The following is a 14,964-nucleotide window of genomic DNA, read 5'->3' on the forward strand; positions in this document are numbered from 1 at the left end:
TCAAATATTTTGAAAGAACTCATCATCCAAGTGACACCAAGCTTTCCTGAAAAAATATCTCTGTTTATTCTGGTGTCTTTAGGAACCTAAGTTCTTGAAATCACATCCTAAAGTTTCTCGATGCTTATATATACACTACCATCTTTCATGAAGATGAAGGCTGAAACACAGAGAACAAGTGAAAGAGTAGTCAGTGAAACAATCTATTTTAGCAAATGGATGTTTCCAAGAAGAAAAGCTTTTATTTATTCTCTAGCAGTGAAGTTGTGAATCAGAACTCTGACAGGAATGTTGTGCTTATTTTCTTGTGTGGTCATTTGCATCTCTCAGTGATGCATATTAACTATGATAAGATGGCATTATGAATGTGATTGTACACACACACAAGTCAAGAAACTCAAAATTATGGCCCCCAGAGCAACTTTAACTCTAGTTCATTCCATATAAATGATATTTTAAGGCAGCAAAGTTATCACCAGGTACAGCATTAGAAAATGGTGTTTGTACACAAAGGGCACATGTTACAATTGCAGTGGGAATGCAGCTCTTTTTAACTTTTGAGTTAATGCACAGATGCTATTCCAAATTTGCATTTTAATTTCTGTACCAAATGAAGCTGACCAGTTTACCCTGTTCTGCAGATGAAGCTTAGATGCACGCATCATGCTACTATGCTCTTCTTTAGCATACCTTTATAACCTTGCTTAACCATTTCCCAGATAGGAGAGGCATTAAAACGATTCCAATCTCAACATCTTGTGGTGCTGAGCCAAAAGCTTAGCTGTACTCCAGCATTTCTGCATTACAGAATGTGAAAGTAAAGAAAGAAAGTAAAGAAAGAAAAGAAAAGCTTCCTTACTTTATCAGTGTCCTAAGCTGAATCCTCAGCCTAGCACTCAAAGGGCCACATGCCATGGAAACTGTGAGGAGATTGACTATAGCAAATTCAGAATGGGTTTGAGAGTAGGATCACATGTAATCTCTGTGCCTGTTTGGTGTCTGTTCCGTTGGGTGTCCACAGAGCCTCTTCTTCCAGCTTTCCACAACGAGCTCTCCATGGAGTTCCTTGTATCCTCAGTGTTAATTTAATTCCTGAAGTTTCTTCACAGTGTCAATAAAGGGTCAAAATCTGTGGAGTGCATTTTAGTAAGGCAGCTCTTCTGAAAACAGTTTTTGTTTCTTGCACCAGATTGGCTTGAACATGTTTAAAATAATACAAGCTGGTACTGAGATGCCATGTGTGAGCGTAAGGAGCCTGACGATCCTGCACTCACAGAGCCAGGATTTGGCTGTATTTAATAAAGCAATAATGATCCTGGCTTACATTTTATATTGCATCTTTTATTGGATTCCTAGAAGTAAAGAGCACTTTATGCCATGAATGGCGTACTCCAAAGCTATTTTATCCTGGAACAGCAGCTACTGGTGGGAGTGAGGAGCAACAACCAGAATATAACCCTCCCATATGTGACAGGGAGACAAGAGAATGACGAGGAAAGGAGAGAAATATCCGGCTAATGTGTATGGGTGCGATTTAATTGTGGGCAAAATGTAATTTCCCAAATTGGAATGGGTCAGGTTAAGTGAGCATTAATTTCTACATCTTCCAAAATATGCCATGAAATGTTCTGAACACTTATGTGATAGCTCAAGCATTTTCCATCAGTGTCTGCTGAAGGACAAAAATACCTGAACTGATTACATTCATTCAGCCCTCTCTCTTGCTTGCTGAATTTACTTGGGACGTAGCCAAATCTGTGGGGGGTAATATGTTTGGCACATTCACAAGGAAAACATTTTCTGTGGTGAAATAAGAGTATGCATATATGCAACAAACCAGACTGTTTTCCCTCAATGATCTGTGTTAAGCGTTAGAAATCCTCTAAGGCTACTGACTACGGTCGCTAAGGAAGCTGAGCATCCTCATCAGAACCAAAAGCTCTCACACGCTCAGTTGCAACAGGCCCGTTGCAACTCAACTCTGTTGCCTGCATCTTTCCTTTACTCCATGTCAGAAGAGCTTCATCTGAGCCGTCCTCCCCAAACTCCCCAGGTCAGCTGCCACTCACAGATGCCCCGAACCCCATCAATCACTTTCCATTAAACCGGGAGTGACAAAAGGCAGAGAGAGGGGTACCTGAGTTGACCCTGTGGGAAGATGTGTGGGCAGAGCCTGAGGCTTACCCACAGCACACCTGCAGGTGTGGGATCACAGAGAGGATTCCCGAGGACATAAACAAGGGAGAAACCCGATCTGTCGACAAGAGGCTCTGGTTTTAGTCCCATGTGTTCACAAAGGCAATTCCAATGACCTGGCCTTTCATACCTTTGCTCCTCCATTGCTACCTGCCTCCTCCACCAAAAGCAGTGTTAGGGGCAGCACATTATGCCATGGTGGGGACACTGGGGAAAGCCAGCATGTCAACATTGACATTAGGTTACTTCTAGCAACACCGCCTGTAATCACACAGTTTGTCATGCCTGCACTAACAGCAACATTTTACTGGTGCACCTGTGTCAACACCACTCAGAATGAGTCACTCACCCTTGGTACATGTACGAATTACCTTTCACATTTAGTTTGTCAAGAAGGCATAGGTCACATCTGGCAGAGTTACTGAGTCAGTGCTCCAGGAATCTGAAACCACTACTCCCTCTACTGAATTCACTCACCGTCTTTTCTAAAAAATTCTATTTCACCAATAAAAGCCTGTCAGCCATAAGATTTAAAGATTTGAGCTTGAAGGGGCTATAATTATTTCTCTAGGGCTCTGTCGAGATTTCTGCAGCTTACACTTTCATTGCTCCCACATGACTTTGTATTTGTCATAATTTTTTCTAGAGCTTGTACAAGTTTTCATATTGTTCTATACAAATTGAAAATTGGAGATCAGACAGTGTATGTGAGTTGCGCTTTAAAAACCTGACTATCAGTAATATGAACAAGCTGGCTGAATGATTAATACAGCAATTAAAATGAGGTGTTTCATTGAAAAGCCACCTTTGCTGCTGTGGAGACAATACAGCCTAATTTGTTTTCCAGCTAACTGCTTTGTTAGTAATGTAGTGTTAACTCAGGTGATTTTTTCTTTCTCTTGCAGGACCAGAATGCTCCAGAAACTTTACTTCATCAAGTGGAATGATAAAGTCCCCCGGATTCCCTGAAAAATATCCCAATAGCCTTGAATGCACTTATATTATCTTTGCACCAAAGATGTCAGAGATTATACTGGAATTTGAAAGCTTTGAACTAGAACCTGATTCAAATACTCCAGGGGGAGCATTCTGTCGCTATGACCGATTGGAAATCTGGGACGGATTCCCTGATGGTAAGAGAAAAATGGACTGTGATACACATAACCATTACTCCATAGTGGGCTGCAGAAGGCACATTCTCATTTTTTTAAATGCCACAGTATAGAGGTCCTTGTTTGATTTATGTGAAATGACTTAAATTGAAGAGAAATGGAGAAAATGCTGTGTAAATTCATTCAGTAAAGCATATCACAGTGTGAATGATTTTTTTTATGAAATATGTTTAATTTTGAACAGTTGGCTGAGGGAAAAACTCTATTTTTGGATAGAATATGTGATGGACCTTGTACACTGAAATAAATCAATTATGAAGCCTTATGATGGATCCCCAGACTTTCACAGATAACACATCGGGGTTATCCAGTAATTTCCAAAAACTTGCACATATTGGAGTTAACCCTTAACCTTAACCTTAACAGGAGAAGGAATGAGGTTTCAGATCAGCTACCAAAGCAGAGGACTTTTGTGCCAGAGCAAATGTAGCAAACCTGCAGTCCAAGTCACACTTGGTGAACCATTACCCAGGTCAGCGGGCAATCCCCAGTTGGCCATTCAGGTAGCATCGGTGATCAGACACCACAGGGGTCTTCGCTCACAGTGTTCTCTCTTCCAGCAGCACAAACAAATCCAAAGGCTTTCTCTTAATTTGTTAACTTATAATCTCTGATTAACCAGGCGCACGTGCCAGGCTGGGTATGGTGATGCCATACTGGAACTTACTTCTCTGCCATCTCAGTAATTTTCCACTTATCTGTTGACCACACTTAACCTTGTGTAAACTGGAGAAGAGCATAGCTAGATCTTGGCTGAGGCTGGGGAGCCAGTCAGCCCCTATTTTACCTCGAGCCCAACCTCATACCCTTTTTTAATACTGAGACAGTTGAACAAAATAGTGATGTGATTTCTTTATTTTTTCTTCTCCTTTTTTTTCTTTTTTCCACTAAAAGGGGCTGCTCAGACTGAGTGCCTAACTTTAGGTGTCCAAACACCCATACAGATTGTGCAAACAGCTATGTCAAGCTGTTTGTGATGTCTTTTTCACTGTTTCTATGTATGGTGCAGGCTGATAAAAAGAAGTATCATGTAGCTGTCTTTTTTATTCTTTCTTTTCTAACTAGTAGTAAAATTCATTGACTGAGGATTATTGTTTGTGCTGGGTGCTAATTACAGATATTTTAGTTTTCCACTGATGTGATAATCCATCCTAAATAATAGATATTTTCTGTCAGTTTCTACAAACTGCTAATGCTACATTAATATTTCATTGAAATGAAAACATATAACTTTAGGGACAGACATATTTTAATAACACATTTGAACTTGTCTGCTTTCTTAAAAAATCCTCAATATCATTTTAATTAAAGTTTTTATTGATGCTGCAGTAAATAAGTATGTGCTTTTTAATGTATATCTGTTCTTCCTTTTTGTCTTATACTTAATGGGTTTATCATGGCTCTTTTCAATCCTCTCCAATAAACAGGGAAGAAAGAGCCATGACAGCAACTGCAAGTAGTATTTAATGCTTCAGTTAGGAAAACAGCATTGTAGCAATACAATAATGATGTCTGGAACATTTAATAATAGTTTTATTTGTACATAGGCCAAATCCTTTCAAGCTGAATTCCTGTAGAGCTTGGATTTCAACTGATATGTGAAAAGATGATCCGGTCAATCAATTTGTGTAATATAACCCCCCCCAAAAAGGCATTATTGTTAGTGTCAGAGGGTTTCAAAGCGGTAATTTCCTGGTTCAAGAAAGTGACTGAGCCATATTGAAGAGCAATTAAGAACAGGCATTATCTGCCTTCCAATTCCCTCACAAACTGTCTAAATCCAAACTACTCCTGACGTCCAGTAAGGGTGTTTAGGTGTTTGTAAATATTCAGCTGAATTTGTAGACTAGAAAAAAGCATTTCCTTAGATACATACTGTTGGAGCTTGTGGCATTGTAAGGAAACATTTGCTACATCATTGCACTGTAGGATGCTCCTCAGCCAGAGGTCAGGCTCCCTTGTTTAACTTAACAAAGACGAAGAGGATGTATTTGTTCATGTGATACACACGTCACAGGATGAGTACTCGGGAGGGAGAAGAACTATTTCAGGCAAAGAGCAAAGCAGACACAGGAAACTGCTGGAATGACCTGGCCATAAACTGTAGATAAAGATTAAAAGGTCCTAGGTATCAAAAAGAGATCTCCAGGTAATAAGGAAGTCAACATAAATCTAATTTACATCCATGTGGAAATAGTACATTTCTGAAAAAGGTTAGATAATACTCCCTTACATGGTTTTTCGCCCACTTCAGCCAACGCTTTCCCCAGCAGTTCCCAAGCATGGTTTGAAAAGCAGCAGGTCTGGATGGCACATTGAATGCACCTATCCTGCTTCAGAGGGAGGAGTCATCTGGGAGCAAGCTGTGTCGCTCTGGATAGTCCTGCTCCTGGGAGCAATCTCTGGCCACTGAACACAGGTCCAGAGGGTGCTCCCTGAGCACCTTAACTTCCTGATATGGACACGCAGAAGAAAGCTATTTTTCTTTGCTGTACCGTGTTACTGCTCACACTCCCAGTTGTGGTAGAGGTTAAAGCCCTCATTGCACTGCACTTATATAAACAAAGTAGAAGGATGTCTATTTCTAATAATAGGGCAGACAGCTGGACTTAGAGGAAACAAACGCACAAAAAAGAAGCTTCAATTTCTTTTTTTTTCATTTTAATATAAACTTTTATTCTAAAAACTTTTTTTTCAGAAAAAGTATATCTTTCAGTTCAAGTCCCCAGATGCAAGCAAAACATCTCTGTTTTGCAGATTATGATTATGTTGGGTTTTTTTAGTACAACACAAAGAGCAGTTTGATGGAAACTGTCGTGGCTATATCCAGATGAGAATGAGGTGGGCATCCCCTGTACATGCTGCTCCACTATAAAAGCAGGTGTTCCCCGGAAAGCAAGTGTCAGTGTGTGAGCTAGACACTGCCAGTCCCACTGTTCGAAGCAGAGAACAGTACCCCACTCTGGTCCTGGTCTCAGACATCTACTGTAGGGTCCAGATAATGGTCCTCTGGAGTTGCTTATCTCATTGGCTGTTCTGGGAGCTGTGAATCACTAACTCAATTATAAACGTTAGGTACCTAAGTCAGGTAAAAATCCTTGTAGGTTGAGTGCTTTCACTCTGGAGTTTGGTTACAAGCACTAGGAATCAACAGAAGATGAATTTGCTGTTTTCAAGAAATTCCATTATTTCTCTTAACTAAAATTTATCGAAGTAAATATGCTTTCATGTATATTTTGCTTCTCCTTCGTTAAAATTTTTGTGATGGAAAACAATTATTCTTCAGAAAATTTTGGAGCAGCCAAAAGAATCATTCACAAAGAAGTTAATTCTGAAATGCTCTGTCATGATTGTAGTCCTCAGCCTCCCTGGTTATCCTTCTACTTGATGGAATCTGGCAGAACTGAATACCTCCGACTTGATTCTGCAAAACAAGTGCTTATTTTCAGAGCACATGAGCGGTTAGACTGACTTCAAAAGGAATTTGTTGAGGACACTTACAGGTCTGAAGTTAAGCATTAGTTTAAGTGTTCTGTTGTTTCAGGAGGGGAATGGTAGGCATTCAGGAATACCTCGAGCATGGCATTTTCTTTCCACATAACTATGCCAAGGGCACCCTTTGGTATCTTTGTTAAATGAGAGCTTGAAGTGAAACAAATCCTGTCAGAGAATATTTGGGAACTACAGGTGCATTTTGCAAATACAGTGCAGAAAAAGAACTGTGGTTGGGAGACAGAAATGAGTAAAGTTGGAGCAGAAGAGCGTAGATGACAGAATGGAAACGGATGGTTTCACATTGATAAACTAGACACCAAAGATGTCTTTGCCCAAGGCACAAATATACCTCAGTCAGCCTTGGCCAAGAATACCCCACTGATGGTTTTGAAGAAAAATAGCCACTCAAAATGAGGGCTAGCTGAAGTGATGAATTTATTCATCATGCAGCGTTCTTTGAAGCTCTATGGACTATCTACTAGGTGCTCAAAAATAATTTAAAGAAGTTTACATATGGTTTGAGAACCACAGGCTAAGCATTGCTGCTTCAGTCAATACCACTGAGTTACAGAGCAAAACAGAAGGCTTCACTGCAGTTGTTTACATCAGTGCAAATGAAGGTTGCTATTAATCTGGGTTTTTCTCCTCAGCTGTCGTTACATTCTACATTCTTATGAGAAACCATTAAGATTTCAGTGTATACAAGCTCAGTGTGACTAGTGGACTGTGAGAACAAAACTCATTTTTCAGTTGTTTTCTCTTTAGCATCCTAAATTATGTGCAAATGTTTTGTCAATAACAATCACACTGCTGTGAAAATACTGTTTGCAGCACACTAGCACACTTTTATAAGCAAACTTTAAAATCCAATAAAAACACTGGTTAATATAACATTTTGTCTGATATTTTAGTAGTTTAATTCAGTTTTTTTTATTTGCTTTTTTTTAATTTAATTTAATTTTTTTTTATGTAGCCCTAAAGCTTGTGGAACTGCTTTCTTATTATCCCTCAGTCTTTTAATCTGGAGGTAACTTGGGTCTCCATTCTATCTTATCATGCTGAAGCTCCAGAAATAGTTAGAACATGGGCAGCCAGTGAAATAGCTGGCTCACAAAAATGCCTCTGTTCCGCAGGTAATGCAGAAGTGACCTTGTGTGAGAACATTTCCAAGTGGCTCACATTTGGAGTACACCATCCTGCGGGATGCCAGCAAAGTCACCTGATTGTCTACAGGCACAGGCTGCAAAGAGCTTTCTCGGCCTAATGACTTCTCAGCTCCTGCTAGCCTGAAATTCCCATCTGTAGCTGTATCTGGTCCATTATGAAAGCCCATCTCAGCTTGTAGAGAATGGTCAGGAAGACAGCACAAAAAACAGTGGCATAGTCTTAAGCAGGCAGCAATGCCTTTCCCTGAATGAGTGCTCGGTGTTCCCCACACTGCATTTGTTTCATGTGGTGACACCTGAAACATGTTAATTTACTGTCATTCAAAAGTCATCAAGACTTGAATAGGAACAAGGACGATTTTAATTGCATTAGCTATTTATGTAAGAAGAGTAGGAATCTCTATTTGATCAATTTCTGCTAGATCAATACCATATTAGCTCCAAACACTGAGGTTTACATGCTGTGCAAAAAATTCAATACCTCTTTGTCATGTTCTGCAAGTTTTTGCCTCTTCATCTACACAGCTAGCAAAGGGAATAGTACTGTGATAACAGTGCCAATTTGAGGAAGACTGAAATGCAGAATTAGTGAATGTGTCTTAAAAATTATAAACCAGTGAGTCATGGGGACTCTTAAAGCCTGTCTGCTTTAAACAAAGTTCTCTTCTGTTTGTCATTTCAGAGAGGCTTCCCTGCAGGAAATGGGAGGAGGGAGGCTCAGAGTGCCTAACATGGTGGCCTTATCCTCCCTATTTTGATTCAGTTCAGAGCAAGATCAGCAGCTGTAATGTCAAAAGGCCATCACAGGAAAGAGCAGTGCCAGAACTGTGTGCACATGCAAAATTTTTAAATATATATATAATGCCAGTGACACAATTGGAGCCTGAAGTGGGATATAATTTTGTCTTTTTTAAAAAGACTGTAACTGTAACACTCCAGAACAACTTCCTCACTCCAAACAATAAAACTGTTAAGCTTTATTATTTCTAGAAGGAGAGGGAATCCAACTCATGTGCTCTACAGGGTGTTTCAGACTATCAGTATGATAGTGAACAATGCTGGTGAAAAAAGGGTGGACTGGCAGGTACTCAAAATGCCCTGGGATTGCCAAAGCAAGTGAAGACTATGGCCAGAATATGGGTTGAGATATATATGCTGGCAGCAAAAGCTGTATCATATGAGCTCCCTCTTTCTGGCAACTCAAGAGCCTTACAGAAGTGTGTAGCTTACAAAATAAAGTTATTCCAAGCTGGAACTGTTTTACTTGTTGAAAAATGCCAACAAATGACTACAAAATGATGTTAGCTGAGGATTTTCTTTGAACTGCGAATAATTAGTATATGTAAACATTTTATAATTTAAACTGAATGTTAAATGAAGTTCCTAAAGAAATGACAAGGTGTTAATTTAAGTCTAGAAAGCAGTGGTGTAAGCATTAGAATAATTTCTTACCGTTATTTTTATTGCTGACTCCGTGCATGGGTTTAACATTATCTTTTCTTATTGTTTGTAAGCAGAGATGTGTCAGTACTCAACTGCCTAGGGACCTATCTGTAGTGAATGCTCAAGAGTTAGAAGACCGCATATGTTGGTTGTGATTTGAGTAGCGTAATTAAGGGAAAAGATTATCTCTCTGCATAGGAAAGCCAAAAAAAAAAAAAAAAAATAGCAGGAACCAGTTCATATGTTATGAACACTAAAAGAAATCATGTATGTGTACTTGTTCTGTGACAAGGAGTTCCACTTAAGAAATCTGTTCACTATTGAATGGATTAAGATTTTCCACCTGAATTCTTTTACGGTATTATTTAGTATTGAGCATAAAGGTGAAAGATCCATGAGGATGTGCTGAAAGTCTAAATAGGAAGGGGAAAAGAGAATTTGGTCAATAGGAGTGCAAAAATGTTTTTCTAAATTTGCTTTAAAATTAACAGATTGCCTGCAGTATTGGGCAGAAATCCTGAAAGATGCTGTTTGCACTTTTACCAGAGCTAAGAGTATTCAGCATCTTGTAGGCTGTGTGGGCAAATCAGGCCATTCCAATGTCCTTGTCATAAATAGGTGCTTCAGTCACTCTTTGGAAACTACTTCTGCTGTTTTGTACATGTAATTTTGTGCATCGTTACCTTTTCCATGCACTTTAAAGGACACATTTTGAAATCCTAATTCTTTATGTTTTCTGAGGTTTTATGGAGTGCTATCTGGAACATTTTAGAAGCAAGACTACTGGGGCAGGATAAGCAATTTATTGTTCATTGCTAAGTTATTGATGAGGCTGTGATTTTAAGCTATTGTGGAGTTTCACTTACTCCTGCTGAGGGAATCTCTGTAGGAGGCTATTGTAGCATCATCTATTGTTGTAGTAGAAGTGCTCGTTTACCATTGTACTCTGTCTCTTTGCAGTTGGCCCGCACATAGGACGTTATTGTGGGCAGAACAACCCAGGCCGCGTCCGTTCTTCAACAGGGATTCTTTCAATGGTATTTTACACTGACAGTGCAATAGCAAAAGAGGGATTTTCAGCAAACTACAGCGTGTCACAGAGCAGTGTGTTGGAAGGTCAGTATTTATGCATCCTGCAGAGCTTCTTGGAAAATATTCTCTGTTATGTCTTCTTGCACACCAGGTGTTGCATGAAACTTTAAAGAAACCTTAAATAAATAAGATGGTAGGGGAGGGTTGGTTCTGTTTTGCTGTCCTGCTTTTTTTTTTTTTCTTTTTTTTTCCTTTTTCCTATCTTCTTTTTTTTTTTTTTAAGACCAGCTACACTTTGAAAAAAATGTGCAAGAAGCAGAGTTCCTCTGACAGCCTTATTCCTCAATATTTCCAGGAAGTTGAAACAGTTATTAAAGCCTCTACTGACCAAGGAAACACAGGAATGCTGAGCAATTGAACAGTTGCATTAAAACAGTGAAGCATGTACAATGAATGCACTATCCAAAGCCTTCTTTTATTACGTGGAATAAGCTTTGATGATCGATTTCATGAATAAAAAGAACCCATTTAAAATATATACACTTGTTAAACCATTTCATAAGCTACCGAAGCTTTGTTCTCTGTCTATTATTTTTCTCCCAGTTGCCTCATTTTCGTGCTTGCTGCTTGGACAGAGAATGAAACCAAGTGAGGGAGATGCAGGAAAATAATGGGCTATGTTATGTTATGTCCTTGCAGATTTCCTTGCTTTGTTATATGATAAAATACACACTTTAAATCAAACTCTCTCCATTCTGTGACTGAGTTTTGAGCAGATTCAGAGTTGATGTAGTTGTTTAATCAAAGATGGAACAAAGGAAAAATCGATAAAGAGAAATTATTCCAGTTTCTCTCCACCTTTTCTCTGCTTTTGCATCTTCAATTTCTTCCTTGTACATTCATAGCCAGCAGGAGGTAACAGGACATACCAACTGGCATAGATGGGAAAGCATCCATCAAACTGGACATCTGCTTTTCAGATATTTTAATATGACTCTGACCTATCATGCCTTGGGTCCTTTGTAGTGGCCTTCTCATTCTGAGCAGAAGGGGATTAACACTGATGTAAGAAGACTTACACTAACATGCTTCAGTTTCAGTACCTCACTGAAGGCCTGTCATGTTCTTTAGCAGCACAAAAAGGGGGAAATGTTTGGTACACCACGGAGAATGTGATTTCACCAGCAAAGCTGATAATTCAGTTATCCTCCTTTTTGGGTCAAATGCCCAAAAGCAGTGATCTGTACATCTCAAAACTCAAGTTTGCATTTGTTCAACATATGAGATGAATCAGAAGCAGAAGCAGATCAGGCTTCCCATACTATCATGAAAATGCATCTCAGTCCTGAATTCAGTACTGAATCCAGCCAACAGTACCTAGTAGTTCTGAAACCTTTGGCTAAGCACCCGCCTCTCTGTAAGGAATGAAGTTCCTTCTTTCAGATTCACGTGCTAGCCTTTTGTCTTAACCTACCAGTGATTAATTCCCAAACTGTAGTTCAGGCACATGTTCTTTTCTTTTGCCCTTGCAATAAAACTCTGACAAAGGTCCATATGCAGCTGGGTGTGAGGCTTTGTCTAAAGCCAATAGTCTCTGTTGCTTCAACAGTAGTATTTCTGAAGAGTGAGAAAATTTAGACTCCATGCACTATCAGCCTTTGAACTCCAAATATTGACAACATTGTCAACTGATTCTAAGTTATCTAGGTAATTTTTATGTGTATAGAAGGAGACTGGATGAAAATGGTCAACACATTAAAAATGCAGCACACTGCATTTAAAGTTGGTCAATTTGTGTCAATACTCTTCTGAACTAGGTTCAAATTTTGTTGGTCTATTTCCTTCCAGTGTCCAGGATCAAAAGAGAACAGCTGCAATTTTAATAACAGTTTAAAACATTTTATACTTTTTGTACTGGAGTATATATGTAGTTCTGAAGTTGACTTATTTTGTACAGTCATCTAGTTTGTCTTTCCTGGCTTTGTGTATAATTATGGACTGAACATACATTGTTTTATATTGTGAATCTACAGAAGTGCCTGTGCTGCCCTAGAAAAGAAAATTCTATTGTCCTATCCTGAAATGACTACAAACTGGTCTAAAAATATTTGTATGGCATTATTAGTGTAGGAATTGCCATGGCAACTTGAATGACAATATTAAGAATGGCACCACAAGTTCCATACTGCTTTGCTTAAAGTTGCTAAAGAATTGAAAGTCACATAAAAATAAATTCAAAAACCTGACCATAGTAATGATGGTAATTTATTTTTCTTCAGATTTCCAGTGTATGGAACCACTAGGTATGGAGTCAGGAGAAATTCACTCTGATCAAATCACTGTCTCCTCCCAGTACAGTGCTATCTGGTCTTCAGAAAGGTCCCGGCTAAATTATCCTGAAAATGGATGGACCCCAGGGGAAGATTCTGCCAGAGAATGGATACAGGTAAAAAGATAATGCTTTAAAAATATTATTGGTAGCCTATGGAGTTTATTGAATGTGAAGTATGCAAAAGAAAAAGGAAAATAACACAGTAAAGTACTCCTACATAATCTAAGAATCACTGCAAGTGAATAGTTAGCATTCCCTATTAAACACACAGAAAAACTGACTCCCAGAGCTATAAAAAAAAAGGTCAGGAAGATTAATTCTTCTGCTTCCCCCTTCTATTGTTTTTCAGTCTTCTGGGCACAAATAGCAGATTTTGGTTTAGTGGAAAAGTCAATATTAGTTTAACATGCACTTAAAGTGGAATGTCGCAGTAAACTGAGCATGTGCTATGTCTCAAGCTGATTACAGTTAAGCATTAATATGGGATGGTGTTTTCATGCACTCAGATTTCACTTCAGAAGACCTAGGTCCTTTCTAGAAAATCTTAAGCAGGTGAGTTTACTGGTCTCTGTCTAGTGGCAGTTCTTCCACATCCTTAAACAAAGCACTGTTTAGCACGATTGTCTGCCTCAGCTTTGCTCTGATGGGACAGGAGCAATAGCAATCCTGCAAACACTTGTCCCCATGAAGAGATTCCTTGAGTTCAGTGGGTCCACTGAAGGTTGTTGCTAATTGCTACCAGATCCTTAGATTCATGGTGCACGATCCCTGAACAGGTTAAAGTTCTTCGTATGAGTTACTGTATGCAAATAATAACCTATAATACACCAGTATTTATTTCATTAGGTGAAGAATACTGATTTATCTTGATCACATAGGTTGACTCCTTAGTTGTGATCTAGTTTCCATTTCTTCTGTTAAAAAAAAATAAAAAAAAAAGCACAAGAAAGGTTCATGCATATTAAATTAATATTACAAATATTGAAAATTTGTTCATGTATTTGAAACATTTCTCCTGCCCCTGTTGTTTTCTATAGGAAACTGCTAACTGACATATAAAAAAGGTCTCATTAGCTGTCAATAAGAATGTTCACATCAGTGTTTCCTGTGAGGTTTGCTGTCTGCAAGAGAGCTTAAAAACATGTTGAGCAGTAGTTAGTAAAGGAGAGAAAGAAGGGGAAATCTTTCATTTCTGATCCTTGGCACACAATGGGACTCTCAGGTGTCCTGCTTGGGGGCCCCTACACATCCTGAGCTCTTGTTGATGGACCTAATCAGGCTTCAGAGTGGCAAAAAAAAAAAATCTCTTGATCCTTCTTCTTTACTTAGGAATAAATATTAAAATCTCCCTACTCTTATCTAAGTGCTAGGCTTGTTATTAATCATTGCTGCTTGAAAGCCATGGAATGCTTGTAGAAAAAGGATGGAATGCATCAGAATCAAAGTCCATGTGTTTCATCTGGTCAGAGGGCTACTACTTTTTTTTTTATTATTTCCTTCTTTTCTACTGTCACTTACACATTTATGGCTGGATAATCAAAACAAGAAAGCTTGTCAAATCTCATTCATGTGTTCTATGTGCTTATTAACTTTAGTTAGTTATGATGACCACATACATATATATGTAGCTTAATCCTTTCACTTAGAACTAGGCCTTTCTGAGAAAAAATTTCAAAGGACTTTTTTAACTATTAACTTCTTTAATAACAAATGCTTAACAGAATCCAAGCCACTCGGGGATGTATGCTTAAAACAGTAAGGGTACCTCAAGCCTCCTAACCAGAAATTTCTCACCCTCCCTTGTGTTTTGCCATAAACCAGAGTGCCCAGGGGCAGAAACAATCATCAAACAAAATTTTGAGCATCTTAATGCTGCTTTCAGCTACCCCATCAGTCAAGAAGTTGGTGGTTATTTGTATGCTGTCCTGCTCAAGCCACAGTTCTCACCTACTTCACCCAGCCCCTGATTTGAAAAAGGCAGCACAAACCATTTCCCTGAGTGTTCTAGCACTAAAACAGTGCCCAGAAACCATTATGAGAGTACAAGCAGCCCTGAGGCAGACTTTGTGCCAAAACTGTAGCAGCCTTTGCAGTGGAGATAGGTTGTGTTTGCAGGATCAAGCCTACA

General features: G+C 38.9%; 1 protein-coding gene across 4 annotated transcripts in view; it reads left to right on the forward strand.

The window, feature by feature from the left end:
• NRP1 (neuropilin 1) overlaps positions 1 to 14,964 on the forward strand; it is a 108,485-nt gene that overhangs the window by 46,476 nt on the left and 47,045 nt on the right. For all 4 annotated transcript variants that reach the window (XM_085227088.1, XM_085227090.1, XM_085227089.1 and 1 more), the window contains exons 5-7: positions 3,102 to 3,329; positions 10,433 to 10,588; positions 12,784 to 12,950. In XM_085227088.1, the coding sequence (XP_085083214.1) occupies positions 3,102 to 3,329; positions 10,433 to 10,588; positions 12,784 to 12,950 (551 nt within the window). The remainder of the gene's footprint in view (positions 1 to 3,101; positions 3,330 to 10,432; positions 10,589 to 12,783; positions 12,951 to 14,964) is intronic.

Source organism: Meleagris gallopavo, chromosome 6, assembly GCF_905368555.1.
Source record: "Meleagris gallopavo chromosome 6, MGAL_WU_HG_1.1, whole genome shotgun sequence".
Classification (NCBI taxonomy): domain Eukaryota; kingdom Metazoa; phylum Chordata; class Aves; order Galliformes; family Phasianidae; genus Meleagris; species Meleagris gallopavo.